Consider the following 20,433-nt stretch of genomic DNA (forward strand, 5'->3'; position numbering starts at 1 on the left):
GGCCTGTCCCAGGTCTACAGACACGGCTCATCTCCTGCAGGCAAGCTGGATAAAGATTCCAGTTTCTCTTTTTGGAGCCCATCCTATAAAATAAAGTCTGATGAGTCAACTACTGACTGTAGCAAAGGATAAACATCTAGGAAGAAAAAAAAAGATAAACATTCAGGACTATACTAAATGAGAACAAACATTCATGTATCCCAAGGCACAAAAAAACAGCTAGAGCTTGGCCACTGTATGAGTGAAATAAGCTATGAAAATAAATTCTTCAGAATTTTATGTCAGAGAAAATTTTTAACTATACCTTGTATTAATTAATGCGTATAATCAAACTAAACCAAACCAATGCTTAAAAAACAACTTATCCTGAGAATCAGAATCAAGTCTTCCTCACTGTTTGTATTTGAACTATGATTATATATATAATTGAGCAATAGGCTAGGAAGTGAATTACAGAAGGAACCTTCCTCTTGTGATTGTTGAAATCAAAATGTAGCCTTGAATTCTCAGAAGAAACAAAACAGAGGAGTCTATTATGACTTAAAATGGTTCAGAAAAAGCTAGTAATGGAGATAGCACCAGGAAGCTGAGACAGGAAAACTGAGGCCAACCTAGGTTACAAAGTGAGTTCAAGGCCAGCATGAACTTCATAGAAAGACATAAAAAACCAAAACCTGTTCAGGGGAAAGAAAAAAAAAAAAGTTCAGCCGGGCATGGTAGCACATACTTGTAATCCCAGCACTTGGAAAACTGAGGTAGGAGAATTACCATGAGTTCGATCGAGGCTAGCCTAGGCTACAAATGAGTTCAAGACTAGCCTGATGGACTACCGAGCAAGAGCCTGTTGCCTAAGTCAAAAAACAAATCAAGGGGGCCGGGAAGATAGCTCAGTAGAATAAGCACTTGCCTGGCAAGCGCAAGGGCCCGAGTTCAATCCCCAGTTCCGCAAAACAAAACAAAACAAAAAACCTTGTAAACCTACATAATCTTGGGGCCAGGAAGATGGCTCAGTGGAATAAGCACTTCCCTGGCAAGTGCAAGGGCCTGAGTTCAATGCCTGGTTCCACCAAAAAAAAAAAAAAAAAAAAAAAAAAAATCAAAACCAAAAACCTACAATCGTTCCGCAAAGTCTGTTAAAAGGAACTGAAGATTTTTTTCTATGAACTGAAGGTTTTTTTACATACAATGATATTTTTTGAAAAAGAAAACATTAATCATTTTTTTAAAAACAGTATTTAGAAAATAAGTACCAGAAGCACAGTTAAGTAAACGTCCTTTAAAAAAAAACAGCATACCTTTTTCCAAATGGCATATCTGTTACAATGATATCCACAGAGCCAGTTCTCAGTGGAAGATTGCAGCTATCCCACTGAACAGCATCAATGGGCATACCCCAACAAAGTTTGCTGCAGGGACAAGGGAAAGGTGCTTCAACATATTCTGAAATATGAAGTTTTAAAAAACAAATTTGTTCATAAGAGACTGCTATGGTAAAGTATAATGCTATGACTCACAGAACATCAACTGATCACAATCTTAAAAGTGACATGTAGGAAGACACTTTATATTCATTAAATAAAACTAGTACAATGAGTGAAACGGGAAAGCAACATATAAACTTAAAGAATGGTTAAGGATGATTTTCAAAAGATGTTCACATGCAGCATGGTGGTACACAACTGTATGCCCAGCACTCAGGAGGCTGAGGCAAGAGGACTGCCATGAGTTTGAGACCAGCCTAGGCATAGCTGAGACCCAGTCTAAAAAAATAATGTTGACATCTGTTTCACATACAGTTAAGGAAAACAAATTGAGAGAAATCATGCCTGCAAGAGAAATTCACAGTGTTTCAAAGGAAAAAAATCAGCGAAGGTAAAGATACGGCCAATGAAATAGACATAAAACAGGATAACATACATCAAGTATGAATAACACGAATACTTAAAACATTTTTTCTAAAAAACAACTGATTTGCAAACATAAGCCTCACAGTATTATAAAGGTGGTTGTCTCTGCATCTCCTAAGGTCACCTGTAATTCAAATGACTTCCTGTGCTATATAGTCAATATGTGGTACATCTGTATATCTTAACAAATCTGTTGACTACTCCCTACTCCTGCAGCTTTCTAAATAAAGGATGCTAGGCATAATAGCATATGCCTGTAATCTCAGCACTCAGGAGACTGAGACACAAGAATTGCTGTTGAGTTTGGGAACCTATATAAAAAAAAAAAAAAATTTAAATTAAAAAATCCAGAAAAGAATAAAGGACAGCTACATAGGCGACCAGAGATGTGGGCTCTGATAAAAAACCATACACTAAGCTACAATATTTAGTGTACAGTTGTCCCCAAAGACTTGCAAAAAGAGGCTGACACAGGTGTCCTCAAATAGAATTTATAGTAGGCTAGAGCTACAGTACCAAAAAGACAGAAAACACATGTACCGAGATGCTGATGGATTTCCAAACTATATCAAAGGCCTATAGTTTAGAAAGAAGGCCTTTCCCAGGAACCAACCAGTCTTTCACTTTGATCTGGGGTTTTACAGTTTTATGAAAAATGAATATTAAGTTCCTTAACTGCATGGGAGAGAATGATTTAAGACTTACATACTCTGGCTGGGGAAGAAAGGACTGAAGTATGTGTACTTTGTTGGGGGAGGGCTTGAAATACTTTTTTTCCCTTTTGCTTTGTGAGAAAGGGTCTTACTCTGTACTTCAGGCTGGCCTCCAACTCATGGCAATCCTCTTGCCTCAGACTCTTGAGTGCTGGGAATACAGCATGTGCTACCATGCCTGGTCAAACAGCTAAATTTGATCATCATGTGAAACAAAAATTTTTCTTCTTTATAAGCCCAAATGAGAGAATAAGAATAAATCTGTGGAAGGTACACGGAGTATTACTGTTCCTAGAAGAAAGGGATAGCCAGGCACTATGACACAACAGCAATCTTAGCATTTTGGGAGGGCATGTCCTTCCTATATCTGCAGATGCTGGCTATTGTGGTGCACACTTGTAATCCCAGCACACAGCAGGCTGAGGCAGGAGGACCACTGTTGAGTCTGAGTCCATCCTAGGCTAGAAAATGAGTTCAAGGCCAGCCTGAACTATAGAGTGAGACTTTAACAACAACAATACACTTTGGGATGGAGCTCAGTACAAAGGTTCTGGGTTCAATTCCTCAGTACCAAAAAAAATGGAAAAAAAAAAACACCATAGCACGAGGAAATTAAATATTTAAAAAATACAAATTATCTTCAATAAATTTAACATTTAAATGGAGTCTTACACTTACTCATCTTAGCTATAATAGCAGAGTGCACTGAGATTAACTCAGAATCAACATGAAAAGTGATTCCCTAAGTCTAAAATAAGATAAAAAAGATTTAAAATTTTACCCTTCTTGAACTTGATTCTTGGTCAATAAAGATGAGATATTATTTGCTGTTCTTTTTACAGCCAGTGGACTATTATCACCAGCAATATGGTAACAGTTAGACCATTCAGTGGCCCCCTAAAAGACAAGATGATATATCAGAAATACAAATAACAGGCTGCAAAAAATTGTTAAGGGGAATGCTGCTTCAATCAATTCTCAGGAAGGCAATCAATCCAGTGTTCTGATCACAAGTGGCAAAACAATATATTGTTGCCAAGTTTGCCACTGTCCTAGTTGGAAAAGCCATCTCTGCTTGCTGAATTCCTGCCTATCTTTCAAAACCCAGCCTTACTGTCAATTTACTGGATTAACAAATTCCTAGAAAGGTGCTGGACTGTAAAAGCATAGTTTAGTGGGCTGCTCAAACGTAGGGTCTAGCTGAAGTGTATCAAGGGGCTGTAACTGGGGACTCTATCTGGCCCTCCTATCTGATATCTGATGTCTTCCTGAACTCTACTTCCTGGCTGCCGTAAAATAAGCAGCTTTGCTACATCATTCTCTTCCACCATGATGTTCTATTTCACCTCAGATCCACACCAATGGAACCAACCAACCATGGACTGAAACCTCTGCAATCATAAGCTAAAGTTGTGGGTGTTGAGTATTGTGCTCAAGTATCTGAAAGGTGATTAATACATAGCTCAACCATCATACCCTCTGTAATGTCAACCTCAACTCTCCAAGCTGCCTTTCATCTGCCTATTAAAAGTATTCTATACACACTTCTGTCACTGTATTTGCTTCAGTTTTAATTATGTTCATACATTCCTGCCTCCCAACTAACCTAGGAACTTCTGAACAACTCTTGTATTTTATTCATCTCAGACTCAACAATATCTAACTCAACATACAAAAGGTGTAACAGTCCCTGACTAAACATGATTTAAAAAAAAAAAAAAAAATCAACCAGCCAGGCATGATGAGGAGATGAAGCAGGAGGATCACCATGAGTTCAAGGCCAACCTGAGTTACATAGTGTGTTCAAGGCCAAACTGAATTACATAGCAAGATTCTGTCTCAAAAAAACAACTAACAGGTATCTTTTTTTATTCTGTTCTCTAGCTCTGTTGTTTATTTTTTCACATTCAGTGATTTTACCTGATGTTTGATAGACATATCATAGTTTGGTGTTAGAGAAGAGCACTGCTTTATTCCACAGTTACCTTTGAATACAACTGGGTTTTCTCCATACAGGTCTCTGCAGGTACACTGACTTCTGTCACTAGTAGACTGTAACACCCACATAAATTATGGTTCCTTAACTTTCAGATCACAGGTGTTATTTTCTAATTACACTCTGGATTTTTTTTTTTTTTTTTTTTGCCTTGGATTGCTTGGTACATATTTTACTTGAGACATGTTAAAGAGTTTTTTAATGTTTTCATAAAGGTTTATATAAAAATCAATACTTTAGGGGACGGGGAGATGGCTCAGTGGAATAAGTGCTTCCCTGGCAAGTGCAAGAGCCTGAGTTTAATCCCCAGTTCCAAACCCCCCTCCGAAAAAAATCAACACTTTAAAAATGTGTATGTGAGGTGAATGTTAGCACATGTATACACTTCACTATTTTCAAAGGTCTTATAGTAAAATGACATTTCATTGATATGAATGGACTTACTCATTCATCCAGTTTCTGCCTACATACAGAACCTGTGGAATCGGGCTAGAGACAGCTCAGTGGTCTAAGCACCTGCCTGGCAAGTGTCAGGACCAGTTAGATCCCTGGTACTACATGCTGTGCTGGCCACACACACCTGTAATCCTAGCACTGAGGAGGCTGAGAGAGGAGGATCACTATGAATCTGAACTGCAGAGCGAGACCCTGTGTCCAATAAATAATTTTTTTTTTTAAAAAAAGATCCCATGGGATCTCTTGTGGCTTTTTTCCACTGTTTTTTTGTATGCCATACTGAAGAACTTATGTTTCACCTAAACTTACATGATTTTACTGAGTTCCCTCTTCTAGTAATTTCTATATGTATGCACACTGATTCAATAAAACTCTACTGCTTAATGTTCTCTACTTAGTAAGTACCTTCTCATTTCTTGCTTTACTTTATGCAGGTTTTATGAGTCCTTTCAATGTCACAGTAATCTTGAACACTGCTGAATAGCATTTGGTATTCAGCCTTACCAACTTCTTAAAAAATCGAAAAAACACTTTTTATAGTGTTGGAGATTGTTGCAAAGCCTTGCACAAGGTAGAGAAGTACTCTGCCACTGACTATAACTTCAGTAATTCTTCCCCTTTAAATATACTTCCTCCCCATAGGAACCCAAATTCATTAAAAACTATTCTTTTTATACAAAGATTAAAAAAAAAACCACAAACCCATCTTCCTTCAGTTTATGCTTCTGCCTTCAATTAGCTTTTTCTATTCAATTTTCTGGCTTAGTTAATACCAAAAAAAATTCACCAGTTTGTAATCTTCATGTTCCTTTTTTTTTCTTTTTGAAACAGAGCCTTCCTATGCAGTTCAGGGTGGCCTTGAGCTCACTCTGTAGCCAAAAGTGGTCTCTAACTTGCAACAATTCTGCCTCAGCCTCCTGTGTGCTGAGATTAAAGGTGTATGCCACCAAGTCAGGTTCACCTTCCTCTTAATCAGATGAATAATCACTATCTAGTCCTATCACTCTTGGCCATTTGAAATAAGTGGTTATAGTCTATGCACCAAATTACTTTTTTAAAGTAATTTTAAAAAATCCTTTATTTATTTGTGTGTTTGGTACAGGGTTTCACTACAAAGCTCAGACTTGTAGTAATCCTCTTGTCTCAGCCTCCCCAGTGCTGGGATTATAGGCATGCGTCATCATGCCCGGTTTCTGTGGCCAGCACGGTGCACCTGGGTTCCAGGGCCTACACAGCAAGTGGTACTGGGGATTGAACCTGTCCTTGTGCTTGCCAGCAGGCACTTAGACTGCCAAGCTATCTCCCCAGCCCCTAAATTACTAACTTTACTATTGTAATTCTTTTAAAACTTTTGGGTCTGCTGACTTAACCTTGATGGTTTCCCTGTTTAATGTGTCCATTAGGTCTAAATCAGCGTGACTGTATCTAAAGGGTTATTTAAAACACTAATGGAAGCCAAATGTGGTGGCACAAGCACATAATCCTAGCACCTGATTATAAGATTGCCTGAGTTCAAGGCCAGCCTAAACTATACCACCAGGTCCTATTTCAAAAACACAAATAAAACAAAAATTAAAGGAAAGGTATTACCTCTATTGGTATTGCCCCTGTTCCACACATTGGATCAACTATTATATCATTAGGCTGAGGTGCACAGAGCCTGGAAAAGAAAACAAAGAATAGTCAATATATATTTCAACCAAAAATTAAGGGTTGCACAATGCTGAATCCTAAATCTGTAAATTCAGGGATCTACCAAATCAGCATAAAAAAATTAGCATGAAAGAACACCTGTCTATAGTTATCTTAAAAATAAATTTGTAATTACATGTTGACTCTGACCTAGCACTTGAAAAAAACTATACATGTTTATATATATATATATATATGCCAAAGTCTTGTTATCTGAAACCTCATTTTACTACCAGACCTTTGAAAATATGCATGTACATCCACGTGCTAGCATTTACAGCACATACAGAAACATTTTTATTTTTAAAATGTTGATTTTTATATAAACCTTCATGAGAAAATTAAAAAACTCAAACATGTCTCATGTAAAATATATACCAAAATAAGTTCACTGGCAATTTGACATTCAATGTTCCTTTAATATTTTTTTCAGACATGATTTCAACTTTGAAGTACAGGCTAGTTTTTTTTTTTTTTGTTTTTGTTTTTTTAGTACAAGGTCTCACTACACAGATAAGACTCACAGTGACCCTCCTGTTTTCAGCCTCCCAAGCACTAGGATTACAGGCATGTGCCACCATACCCAGTCTCAATCTCCTCTCAGCGTGCCTGGGGGCGGGGGGGGGGGGGGACAGCACTGCACACTGGGAATTGAACCCTGGTCCCTGTGCCTGCCTAAGCAGGCAGTTTAATCCATTCAGCTATCTGACCACCCCCCCCCCTTTTTTTTTAACATATTTAGTACAGTGTCTCATTACACAGTTCGGACTTGTAGTGATCCTCCTGTTTTCAGCCTCCCCAGTACTGGGACTATAGGCATGGGCTGCCACACCCAGTCTTAGACTAGTCGAACTCACTGCACAGGTCAGGCACTTGTGCTTCCACCTCCCTAATGCTAGGATTATAGGTGTGTGTCACCAAATATGGCTTAATATTTAAAGATAACCTCAATATAAAATAGTTCTTTATTAGGTCAGGTGTGGTGGCACACACCTACAATCCCAGAATTCTGGCGGCTACGTCAGGAGTATCGCTGTGAGTTTGAGGCCAGCCTGGGCTACAAAGTGAGTTCAAGACTAATCTGAATTACACAGTGAAACCATCTCAAAAAGAATTTTAAAAAAAACCTTTTACTTTGGGCATTTAGTATTTGAAAGGCATGAATTTATGCACTCATTAAATATTCTTTAAAGATTCTAAGTTTCTACTATTATTTTGCAGATTAAAGTGAAATATTTTCTGACCAAGGATACAAAACTCTAGTAGGACAGAGTCAAGATAACAACTGATGGCTTACGCGTCACCTTTTCAGTGAAGCATCCCATTCTGAGGTCATCAGTTTTTCTTTCTCTTGTCCTAATCTGTTCATACTGCATTAAAGTACCTAGCACATGCATAGTAATTATTTATCTCCCTCTCAAGACAGATTCTTGGACGCAGCTAAATTTCCTTGTTCTCACTCCTCAACATATGACAACAGACTACTAGGCAACAGCCTTGTAATAAGCAACCCTCTATTCCCAGCCATGGCTGTTAAGAGCAGCAAGGCAGACATCTGATCAAAACTATGGCACACAAATCCTCTTTATGAAATTTGGAATAAAGAGAGACAAGTCCTAGGAAGTACAAGCTGACTGTTCAAAACTGGAAATATGTAAATTTAGTTGAGGACAGCCATGTACACAGATGAACAAAGGTTAAGAAACCAGAAGTTCTCAGAAAAAAGAGTAAGCTGCCTATGTTTCTGGTGGTTTTCCAAGACCTGGTTTCAGCTCTTCTTGAAACATGGGGGATTCTACAAGACTTCTCATTTATTGCCCAGCCTACCCACGCATAATCATCACTTTTTTAATCCTAAACAAATTAGGTTACTAATATTAGCACCCAAAATAAATCTCTCTGTATCCCTGATTTCTGTTAACTCCTGTGGTAGAAAATAAACATCTGAATGAAGACCTGGAGCTCCTTATGAGCCCAGTTCTTCATTACTTGCATTGAATATGGCCCAACTGTCTTGAACTATGACTCCACAGATGAGGACAAAAGAGAAATCAAAGATTGGAAGGAGAGAAAATACAATCACTTAATCACCACAATATACCAGGCATTGCATAAAAGTTATTTTGCACGTATTTCTGCATTTAATTCTTACTAATAATCCTTTTCTGAGTCCCATACCAAACTCCATTTTGCAAAGGCAGAATTAGAAGCCTGAGAAGATACACTTGCCCAAGTGGCAGAAAGCCGCCCTCAAAAAAAGGGGGAAGGGCAGAAGAAAGCTAGGTCTTATACTCTGAAGAGTAGATGATTTCCAGAATGAACCCTAGGCTGCTGAAACACTTAAAAATATGAGTGAAAGGTTCTATGCTAATTTATATAGTATACTCATTTTCAAAACATCTGCTTTCACCTGCATCACTTTACAGAAATGAAGCACAGCAAAATCTCCTCTGTCCCAATAAACAATCTATCCTTCCTACCCAGGAATGTGGCTGCTCCATTCTAGAAGTCTATAAAACTATCGTTCTCATTCTAAAATCAAATAAACTAAGAAACTGATTACATATTTTCAGAACCACAAGGAATCATTCAATTAGAAATAACCCTATTAGAATACTGTTTAAAAATTGGGTTTTTAAAATTAAGTTTGTTAGTACAATTTCAATGTACATATTGATAACATCATAGGAAAAAAAATCTTGCTTTTTAATCCACTCAATTCCAATACAGTATAGCAAAGAGATAAAAAAAAAAAAAAAAAACTGTGTTTGGAAGGGAAAATTCAAAGCAAGGTGCAACTTTAGAGAGCAAAATATCCATTCACCTAAGCATCCCATAAGCAAGAGTTGATCTAAGAGTCGTAGGTCCAAAATGTGTAATATTTCTACGGTGGAGACTCTCCTCAGTCAGTGCAATGCCCACAACCATTTCATTATCATGGATATTCAAGAGAACCTATAAGATTAAACAAGACAAAAGAAAACAGTCTCAGGAGTTTTCACGCTGAAATTATTACTAAGATTTTTAATTGAAGCTTTATAAGTAAGATTTGTTGGCTGAGGTATACTTGTCACATAGGCACATAAATCTTAAGTGTATGAATTCTTAATGTAAAATTATGTAACTACTCCTCAAACAGTGATAATAAAAGACTTCCAGCAGACAGAGGATTTCCAGCATCCTGAGGCTCCCTTTGTCTCCTTTCTGCTCAATATTCACTACAGGTTAACCATTAACCTGACTGCTACCACTATAATCTAGTCATGTCATTTTCTTAAACTTCAAATAAAAAAAAATGGTGTATACTATTTTTTTGTTTGAAGTCTATGTTATTTTTTCATAAAATACATGGCATTTTGGCTTACAACTTGATTTTCCTCCCAATTTTATAATGCAAGCATATTTGAAGGTTTATGGCTGTTTAGAAAAATATTTAAACATACAGAAGTGCTACAAGACAACTGGCATACTGAATTCCTAATTACATATTTCAATCACATTAAGCAACAATACTACCACATTTGCCTTATCTATTGTTTTCATACTTCTGTTTTTTTTAAACTAGACCTACTTGAAACTTACCTGTGTTTCTGTTTTCTTTGTGTGTGTTTAGTACAGGGTCTACAAGGGCCTCGCTACGAAGATCGGACTTGTAATGATCTGACTGTTTTCAGCCTCCCAAGAGCTGGGATTATAGGTGCACACCACCACACCCAGTCTCAACTGCTGTCTCAGCATGCCTCGGGGGTGGGGCCACCATCACAGGCAGGGGATCGAACCCCAACTGCTGCACTGACTAAGCAGGCACTTTAGTCTGCTAAGCTATCTGGCCGGCACCATACCTGTGTTTTTTGATTATAGTTTACTGAAAGAAAAATGTTATACCATCTCCTACCTAACATTTCATCGGGTTTTTTTTTTTTTTTTTTTTTTTTTTTGCGGTACCAGGAATTGAACTCAGGACTTTATGCTTGATCTTATCAATAGTAAATTTAACTGTGACATTCCTCGATGCAAGGCACTGTTCTACACATTGTACTCATGACCCCACTTCCTAGTCATCAGCTCTTGAGCTAGGTAACAAGGCTTCCTGTATAGATAAAGCAACTGAGCCACAAGCATAACTTACTTGCCCAGTCACAGAGCAAGTGTTTAAGTTGGGATTTAAAGGCAGGCAGCATGGCTCAGTATGACCTCTGAGCTACCTTGCTATCAGTTTTCTAGTTAGTTGGGCTGGTGATATATAACTCAGTCACACAGTGCCTGTTTGGCAAGCTCAAGGTCCTGAGTTTGACTCCTGGTACCCACAAAAAAAAACCAAAAAACAAAAAACAAAAAACACTTTTCTAGTTAGTGCCCACTCATTTTTACGACAGCTGTATGAGATAGAAAAAAAAATGAGAATTGTTCATTTGATCTGACATGCCAAAATAAAAGTTACTGGGCCAACGAGACACCTCAGCAGACTAAGCACCTGCTTAGGCAAGCACAGGGATTAGGGTTCGATCCCTGGCCACCACATGCCACGCCAGCCCCAGCCCTGCCACTGGATATGGTGGTGCACGCCTGTAAGCCCAGCACTGGGCTGAAAACAGGAGGATCACTATGAGTCCAAGCTGTGTAGTGAGACCCTGTATCAAATGCAAAAAAATAAAATTACAAAAACACAGACTGAATATTGCCCCAAATTGAAGTGTACTACAAGCAAGAGAAATTGACTTCTTGGTAACAATGGGAGTTGCCAGATGCCCTTTGAATACTCAGGCTTAATGACTCAGGTTACTACTACAATCAGTCACCTGGGCAGTGAGTGAGCAAGACTGTAAGCATGCTAAAAGTAAATGGCTGATGTTGAGCTTTTAAAAATCCACTTTTTTTAGTACCAAATCTATAAACAAGATACACAAATTGTTTTAATTCTGGTTGAATTTTATAATCTGCAAGTATACATAATATACAAGAAAAACTACTAGTTTATAAATTAGAAAACTTGTATCTTAGCAGCTCCCATCTACTAAGCGCTCAGCATACGCCATAGTCTTGCAACAAGTATGTACTTTAAATGTTTTACTTTGCTAAATGTGGTGGCACATGCCTGTAACCTCAGTATTCCAGGAGGAGGAGCACAAGGATAGAAAGTTAGAGCTCAGTTTGGGTAACTTGTCAGCTTTCCAAAACCCTGTCTCAAAATTAAAAAAAAAAGAAAAGAAAAAGGGCTGAAGCTGGGTGTGGTGGCAAGACACCTGTAGTCCAGCACTCCAAAGGCTGAGGCATGAGAATCACCTCAAGTTTGAATCCAGCCTTGGGTACACAGGAGGTTCAAGACCACCCTCCTGAACTGAATAGCAGCAGCCTTTCTCAAAATAAAAAAAAAGCTTAGAATAAAGTACTCTTACTTACCTTCAGTATAATCCTAAAGATATGTACATATTACTACTGGTTCCACTTGAAAGAGGCCAAGAGAATATCACGTCCACTGTTACATAAAGTTGTATTCACATCTGTCAGTCTCCACACCCAATGTTCTTTATCCCATCACATCCTACTAGCGCTACTATCCCAGTTTAATTGTCCCAGATGCTATCTTAGTCTGAAAAAATTCTCCCTATCTATGACAGCCTTTCCAACCATCAGTCAAAGCATGCACTTACCTCCACATCAAAATTAGTCATGTCAGCCTTCCACTTGAAATGATCTTGAACAGCACCCCCAAAATCTCTTGCAGCCTCATTTGAGGTAAAGCAATGTTTCTCTCCTGCCCTATTGCATGTAACTCTGAACTTTAACACCTGAGGCTCAGTTTCTTCTTTGGAATGTTCATCAGTCTCAGTTTTGGAAGATGCTAGGTCATCACCTACTAATGTTGATATCTCCTCCTTGATGGCTGGATTCTCGTAATAGTCAAGGATACGCGAATCTAAAGCACTGTTGACAAATCCTCCATCATCTCTCTCATCTAATTTGTCTCCTTGTCCATTTACTATTTTCTTTTTGTTTGAATTCACACTCATCTTTTTGTGCTTTGTTTTCTTCTTCTTGAAACAAGTGTTAACTTCCCATACTTTTAAAGGATCTGACCACGGGAGTTTTCCAGCCAAGTCTTCAAAATCTTTCAGAGCTTCTTCCTACAAAAAAAAAAGAAACCCATCCATTCCTCACTACTTTCTTTTCTTTTTTTCAGACAGTCTCACTATGTAGTTCAGGCTGACCCCAAACTTGCAGCAATTCTCTTCCCTTCAGTCACTTGCGTCCTGAGTTTGGACAGCTAGGTGCCACCATTCCCCAGTAACAAATACTACTACTTTGCTTACTGTCATTTTTTTTGAACGTGGGAAAGAAAAAAAATACCTTTAGTTAACAAAGTTAAGGTTTCAATGATAAATTAAGATACATACATTAAACCAATAAACAGTAATATAAGAGCTAGGCAAGATACACATGCTTGTGATGCCAGCACTTGCACTGAGGAGGCTGAGCAGGAGGGCTGCTTTGAGTTCAAGACCAGCTGGGGCTACAAGGTGAAACCCTGTCATAAAAATATAAATACAATAAAACTTATAATAGAAAACTATAAATAATTTTTCCCTTTTTTTTTTTTTTCTTCAGTATTGACCATTAAACCCAGGGCCTTTGCACAGAGGTATATCTCCCAACTATTTTTGTATTTTGAGAGAGGGTCTTGCTAGATTGCTTGGGCTACTCTTGAACTTCTGATCTTTCGGTCTTGGCCTCCTAGAGTGTTCATTTTTTTTTTTTTTTCCTAGTGTTGTGATTATAAAGCATATACCTGCATGTCCAGCTTAAATTAAAATTTAAACCATGAGACATTACTTCCAAAAACGGGATGTAGGTGAATAAAAGGGAAAAGAAAGGAGGGCAACTTAAAACTTACTGTTGTGAAAATCCTGTTTAATTTCTCTTTCTCCCTTCTATCCCACTGCTTGATATAAGGGAGTAATAGTATGTCATGTTACATATTAACTACTTCAAAAAGAAAACATCAGGGGCTGGGGAGATGGCTCAGTGGAATAAGCACTTCCCTGGCAAGCACAAGGGCCTGAGTTCAATACCTGCTTCCGGAAAAAAAAAAGGCAGGATGACTCTTCTCCAGTTCCACCAAAAAAAAAAAAAAATTAAAAAAAAAAAAAAAAAAAAAAAAAAGAGTGAAAAAGAAAACATCTGTAAAGGTAAAAATCTTTAGCAGTTAAAAATATCTCTATTGATTCTTGTAGTCCTCTATGAGTAAAAATTATGTGATGCCCCTCTCTTGCTAAAAGCCCTTGAATAACTTCCCAAAGCACCAGTCTGACTCCTCTTCTCTTACATATTTTCAGGGCCAGTTTTTCCATTTCTCCTTTACTTCTGCTCCAAAGGTACTTACTTTCCATTCTGCCCTGCAGACCTTTTCCTCACTACTTAATAGCACATCTTCCAAGAAGCCAGCTTTACTGAATGTTCTTTCAAGTCAATTTCCTATTTGATCTTTTGCTGTGTTTAGCACTATCCAAGGTTACTAAGTTTATGTACTGCTCACCATCAAGGCTCTTCCCAGAACATAGGTGCATGACCTCTGCTGTGAACCACACACCTAGAACAATACTGGCATGTGGTCAAAAAAAATGGTCAATAAAAAGCTGCTAGATAATATGTGATTGAACATTAACATGTGAAGCATAGGGCTGGTGAGATAGCTCAGTGGACTAAGCGCCTGCTTAAGCAAGCGTAGGGACTAGTGTGTAGTGATGCACGCCTATAATCCCAGTGCTGGGCTTGAGTAGTTAGACCATGTACCAAATACATCATCTAAAAAATGTAAAAAAAAAAAAAAAAAAAAAAAAAAAAAAAAAAAAGGAAGTATAAAACAACAGAGCAACCACTACATACATGCTATTTTTTAGATTTAAATTACTTAAAATTATAGAAAATTAAACAGTTCCTCTGTCACTTTAGTCGTATTTTACCCACTCCCACCTTTTGGTCAGTATGCTGGATAAGTACATATAGGACATTTCCAGCAGAGTTCTACTACACATAGCACTGGTACTGACTGGTATTACTAAATAATGAAGCATAAAGAACTCAGTGGTGACTGATGCTACTGAGACTTGGCAATGGGAGTGGAGGTTTTGCTAGTGCTGAATCCTGCTAAAATAGCATCAAGCTTCTGGGTTAGCAAATTTTACTCCAATTTACAAACAGCTTTCCTATAAAGGGCCTGTGGAGAAGTTGTTTGAAACAGTAGAACACTGGCCGGCCTGCCTGCCTGTCCTTCCCTCCTTCCTTTTCTTCCTTCCTTCCTTCTTCAAAGCTGTTTGGAAAGAAAAATACAAGAAAAATGCCAACTCTTGATAAGAGTACTTGTAACCTGGAACTACAATAAGAATTTTCAAGTGAATTAAAGGTCAAACAGAAGTGCAGAATGAAATAAAAAGGGGAAAGACCTGCATATCTGAAACAAAGGATAAAGCACCTCTACAAAGCACGTAGCAAAGATGGGTGTGGGGGCACACGCCTAGAATCCTACCACTCAGGAGGCTGAAGCAGGAGGACTGATGCTAGTGAGAAGATCTCAAAGAAAATAAAATGCAGGGTGAGGGAGATAGCTCAGTAGAGTAAGTGCTTGCCTGGCAAACACAAGATCCTGAGTTCAATCCCTGGTACCAGAAAAAAATAAAAAAAACTTTTAAAAATGCAAGTAGCAAATAAACGTTACTTGGAACACCACGCAAATGATAAAAGAAAGCAAGAAAGTGTCATTAGCTGGAGAAATAGCTTGGTGGTCTAAGCACCTGCCTGGCAAGTGTAAGGACCTGGGTTCAATCCCCAGTGCTGCATACTGTGCTGGCCCTGTGCCATGCTGGCCCTCTACTGTGCCAGCCACCAGAGCCAGCCACTGAAACCAGGTGTGGTGGCACACACATACGGAAGCTAAGACAGGAGGATCACTGAGTCTGAGCTTTGTAATGAGACCCTGTACCAAATACATAAAATGAAAAAAAAAAACCAATAGAGTTGCCATGTGTGGTGGCGCCACCTGTAACTCCAGCTCTTAGGAGGCTGAGGTAAGAAAATCATTGCAAGTTCAAAGCCAGCCTGAGCTACATAATGAGCTACATAATGTCTCAAAAAGACAAAAAATAGAAATAAAAATGAAATAAAATAAAGGGCCAGGGCGAGTTAGCTCAGTGGCATAAGTGTTTGCCTAACAAGCGCAAGGTCCCGAGTTCAATCCCTGATATATATCCCAGCACTTAGAAGGGTGAAGCAGGATGAGTAATAAGTTGAGCTGGGGCTACATAGAAAATTAAGACCAGCCTGAACCACACAGCAAGACAGTTTGAAAAACAACAACAAAACCCCCAAAATAAGAAGAAGCATATCATAAACATGAACTCAAAACGGAGATATAAAAGCAGAAAGGGAATCTGTAAAGTTCAAACAAAATATGGACTAAAAAATTAAATCAATGCAGACAACAATGAAAACAGCATGCATAAGACACTTCCAAAAGCACAGCAAAGAATGTGGAGCAAAACAAAGTAACAATGGAACAAAAAAGTTAAAAAGGATCAGTGAGCCAGTCAAGGATTTAGCTCAGTGGCACAGCACCTGCCTGGCAAGCATGAGGTCCTGAGTTTGATTCCTGGAATGAAAAAGGATCAGAGAGAAATAGTAAATATGAAAAAATAGCCAAGTGGTGCACATCTGTAATTCCTCCTCTCTGAAAAGCAGAGACAGAGGACTCTAAGTTCAAGTCTAGCCTTGGCCAAGTTGGCAATAAATTGAGACCCTGTTATCAAAATAGAAATAAAAAATATAAAAAGCACTCGGATGTGGCCCTAGATTCAATCCTCAGTCACACACCCACATACACAGTAAAAGTTAAAAAGAGATCCCACACATGTACACCCAGTTTCCCCAAACAGATAAAAAATAATTTTTAAAATTCTTTGTCAAAGAAGTTAAGTAAATTTTCCATGTAAGTGGGCTGACAAGTCCTGAGAAGGAATTAACAATGAGAAATTTTACCAAGCTGATTGTATTTCAAAGATAAAAAAAAAAAAAAAATCACTTGCTCATCAAGCAAAAATATCAAGAAAGCAACAAAATAGGGGAAAAAATAGGATGACTTCAGTTTTCTATGACAATAGCTGATAGAAAATGAACACTGACTACAATATTCTTGAAAAAGATAAGCAATTCCAAATTTTGCACCCAACTCATTAACCAAATACAAAGGTAAAAGACAAACATTATACTCTTTAAGAGATAAAAAGAAAAATAAACCAAGCCATAAATAAAAAACCTGATGTTCAACAAAATGAAGGCTAGAGGCAAATGTTTAAAAAAAACATTTTTTGAAACCTAGGGCATGTGGCAATTTTAATTCACAAAATTACGAGATTAACAATTTTTCATGGTCAGGCACCGAAAGTTACTTTTCACAAATCAAAATTATTTTAAGTCTTACTGTTCTTCTGGGACTTCAGCCAAGAACCTTTTCTGTAGTTTCTTACAAAGAAACTCTGAAAAGCTAGCTCAAGTAGAATCATGCCATGATCAAATTTACTCCTAGGGAGCCAAATGGCCCAGAACACAAATTTTAGAATGGCAAAAATGCAAGAATTTAGGGATATATTAATAATGCCTGCATGTTAAACAATTTAAAATGGAAAGTTCTTTTAAATATTTGTTAATATTTATTCATATACAGTATTAAAATTTCAAATTGTTTAGCAACCAAAATGTTAAAAAAAATTGCCTGTTATCTCTAAGTTTCACAGGTTATGATTCAGTTGGCAATGGCTATCATCAAAAGGGTTATAATACTACTGCTGAAAGTTACATTTACAGCTAATAAAATTCTTACCTATTTTCAGTAATTAGTCTTTTTAGGTCTGGTCTTATTTTTTCTAAGCTGTAGGATCATGTCACTGTGACTTTTTATTTAATGGTACTGAGAACTGAACCGAACAAAGGCCTTGGACATGCTAATACGCAAGCACTCTTCCAACAGCCCTTTTTAACTTTACTCTGCAATGGAGTCTAAGTTGCCCAGGCTGGCCTCACCCAGACAGCTGGTATTAGCTGTGTACCACCATGCCCTGAAGTTTTGACTGTTTTTTTGAACAATGATTTGGATGTGTCAAGCTGTTGGAAATAAAGACTAGAGATTAGGCAGTATATCATATATATTTTTTTAAATTTTTTTATTTATTTATTTATGTGTGTGTGTGTGTGGCCAGCTCAGCCCACCAGGGGGCGGGGCTGGCTGGCATGTGGTGCTGGGGGATTGAACCATGGTCCCTGTGCTTTAGCTACAGCTTGTTCTAAGTAGGTGCTTCAGACCACTGAGCCATCTCACCAGCCCCCTATCATATTGTTTTGAGAAAGATTTCTAAGATGGGCAGTAATGTTGGTAGAAAAGTTTTATGTACTCGACTCTATAAACCTAAGAAGAACTGAGGGAAAAAAAACCCCTAAAGCTTTATTGTAATCTATTTTCAATCTTCCACTTAAAGCAGCAGTTGAATATTTAGGACTAAAATGTTAAAAACACACTAGGGAGCAAGTTGTTGCTCTAACAACTGAAGATATTTAAATATTATTTTGGCTTTTTTCCTTTTGTCTTTAAGATAACATCTCACATTGAGGCTGGTCTCAAACTCACAGCAATCTTCCTAGCTCAGCCTTCTGAGTACTGGAATTACAGGTGTACGCCACTATGCCTGACTGGCTTTACTTTAAAAATGAAGTTAGGGGGCTGGTGAGATGGCTCAGTGGTCTAAAACACCTACTTAGAACAAGCTTAGCAAAGCAGAGGGACCGCAGTTCAATCCCCAGCACCACATGCCAGCCAGCCCCGCCCCCTGGTGGGCTGAGCTGGACACACACACACATACACACACACACACAAATTAAAAAAAAAAAATTAAAAATGAAGTTAGGGGACCAGGGAGATAGCTTGGCGGTCAAAGTGCCTGTGTGGCAAGCACAAGGACCTGTGAGTTCGATCCCCAGTACTGCATGCTGTGCTGGCCCCATGCCAAGCTGGCCACCCAAAGCAGGCATGGTGGAGCACGCCTATAATCCCAGTACTGGGGAGGCTGAGATAGGAGGGTCACTGTGAGTCTGAACCGCACAGCAAGAACCTGTACCAAATAAATAAATAGATAAAAGATATTTAAAAATAAAAATGAAGTTAGGGAAGAAGGGTCAAAGCAGAATTGTAATGAAGCATTACCTGTAAATTACACAAACTATCACTTGTTTAGTTCATATTCTAGAATTCTAATTTGGAAACATATCTACATATTAGCAAAGCTAATCTAAGTTTTACATCTTTTGTAAGAAGTCAAATGGTAGTTTTATAAACATCTATTTTCCAATATTGATTTTTTTTAAAAAAAATTATTTTTCTCTCGTTTTTTTTAAGGCAGGGTCTTCCTATGTTGTTCAGGCTGGTCTTGAACTCAGTGTGTACCCCAAGCTGGCCTAGAACTCGATGCAAATCTGCCTCAGCCTTCCAAGCACTAGGATTACAGGTATACACCAACACATCTAATTCTTTCCAATACTAAATTTTAAAAGCAACATTTGGGATAGACTGTCAGCAAATCCCTAATTTTACTATAAAAGTCTATCAGAATTTAAGATATAAGTTAGCAGTGTAACTCAATAGTGGAGAATGTGCTTACAACATTTAAGGCTCTGGAGTTCCATCCCCAGCACTGCTACTATAACAGTAACACAAAACGACAGGCAGACTTTGAGGAGAAATAACTTCTCTAGGGAAGATGGCTAAAGATCAGCTATCCTGTCTGAGTTAGCTCACCTTTGTTTTTTTGAACTGGAAATCTCTGAACTCCTGAACAACCACAAATAGGTTATCAACTGATCTCAGACAATGAACCTGTAAAGAAAGAAATATGTTAGAAACAGATTTCTGAAAAAGCTGCTGAGTAACAGAAGCTATCAATATTAAGTATTTTAACATTTATTTACAGGGCTGGAGAGATGGCTCAGTGGTCTAAAGCACCTACTTAGAACAAGCTTAGCAAAGCACAGGGAAAGCGGTTCAATCCCCCAGCACCACATGCCAGCCAGCCCCGCCCCCTGGTGGGCTAAGCTGGCCACACACACACACACACAAATAAAATTTATTTACAATGGTGTAAAAGCATCTACTATCTATGTTTTGTATATTTAAAGTTCTCATCTTTTCTTTCATCTTTTTAGTTCCCCAGCAGGTGCTTTTCTCTAGAGAAAGTGAGGGCACACTGAAGGTCAGAAGCCTTAAGTGTTATACAGGCAACATGGGTTTAAGAAGAGGAAAATGAAGACAATCAAGTGGGTCTTTATTATATTTTCCTTTCCTCATGGCTCTCTGTGGTACATAGTATAATCACTAAGAGCTAAGAGTGATAGTAGCTGAGAGCATGATTTTGAGCTCCTGCCTGTGATGACTAGCTGAATGCAGACAAATCACTTATTCTTCCTAAGATGATTAAAGATAATAATGTCTACAATCATGAAGCTGTTCAAAGTATTAACTAAAATATTAGATGTGAAGTAATTGCATACCATTTTGTCCCAAAAATATTTCCTGGATGCCTACTATATGCCAGAAAATAAGTTTCTTTTAAAAGTTTATTTATTTATATTAGTA

The 20,433-nt window shown here is 38.0% G+C and overlaps 1 protein-coding gene across 1 annotated transcript in view; it reads right to left on the reverse strand.

Moving 5' to 3' along the window:
- Thumpd3 (THUMP domain containing 3) overlaps window positions 1–19,664 on the reverse strand; it is a 22,728-nt gene extending 3,064 nt beyond the window's left edge. The window contains exons 1-8 of the mRNA XM_023704524.1: window positions 19,600–19,664; window positions 16,374–16,407; window positions 12,416–12,889; window positions 9,589–9,719; window positions 6,663–6,732; window positions 3,402–3,517; window positions 1,296–1,406; window positions 4–83 (exon numbers count right to left, since the gene is read on the reverse strand). Of these exons, the coding sequence (XP_023560292.1) occupies window positions 4–83; window positions 1,296–1,406; window positions 3,402–3,517; window positions 6,663–6,732; window positions 9,589–9,719; window positions 12,416–12,889; window positions 16,374–16,388 (997 nt within the window). The 5' untranslated portion in view covers window positions 16,389–16,407; window positions 19,600–19,664. The remainder of the gene's footprint in view (window positions 1–3; window positions 84–1,295; window positions 1,407–3,401; window positions 3,518–6,662; window positions 6,733–9,588; window positions 9,720–12,415; window positions 12,890–16,373; window positions 16,408–19,599) is intronic.
- Window positions 19,665–20,433: the final 769 nt, after the last annotated feature.

Source organism: Octodon degus, unplaced genomic scaffold (assembly GCF_000260255.1).
Source record: "Octodon degus isolate 3935 unplaced genomic scaffold, OctDeg1.0 scaffold00008, whole genome shotgun sequence".
Taxonomy (NCBI): domain Eukaryota; kingdom Metazoa; phylum Chordata; class Mammalia; order Rodentia; family Octodontidae; genus Octodon; species Octodon degus.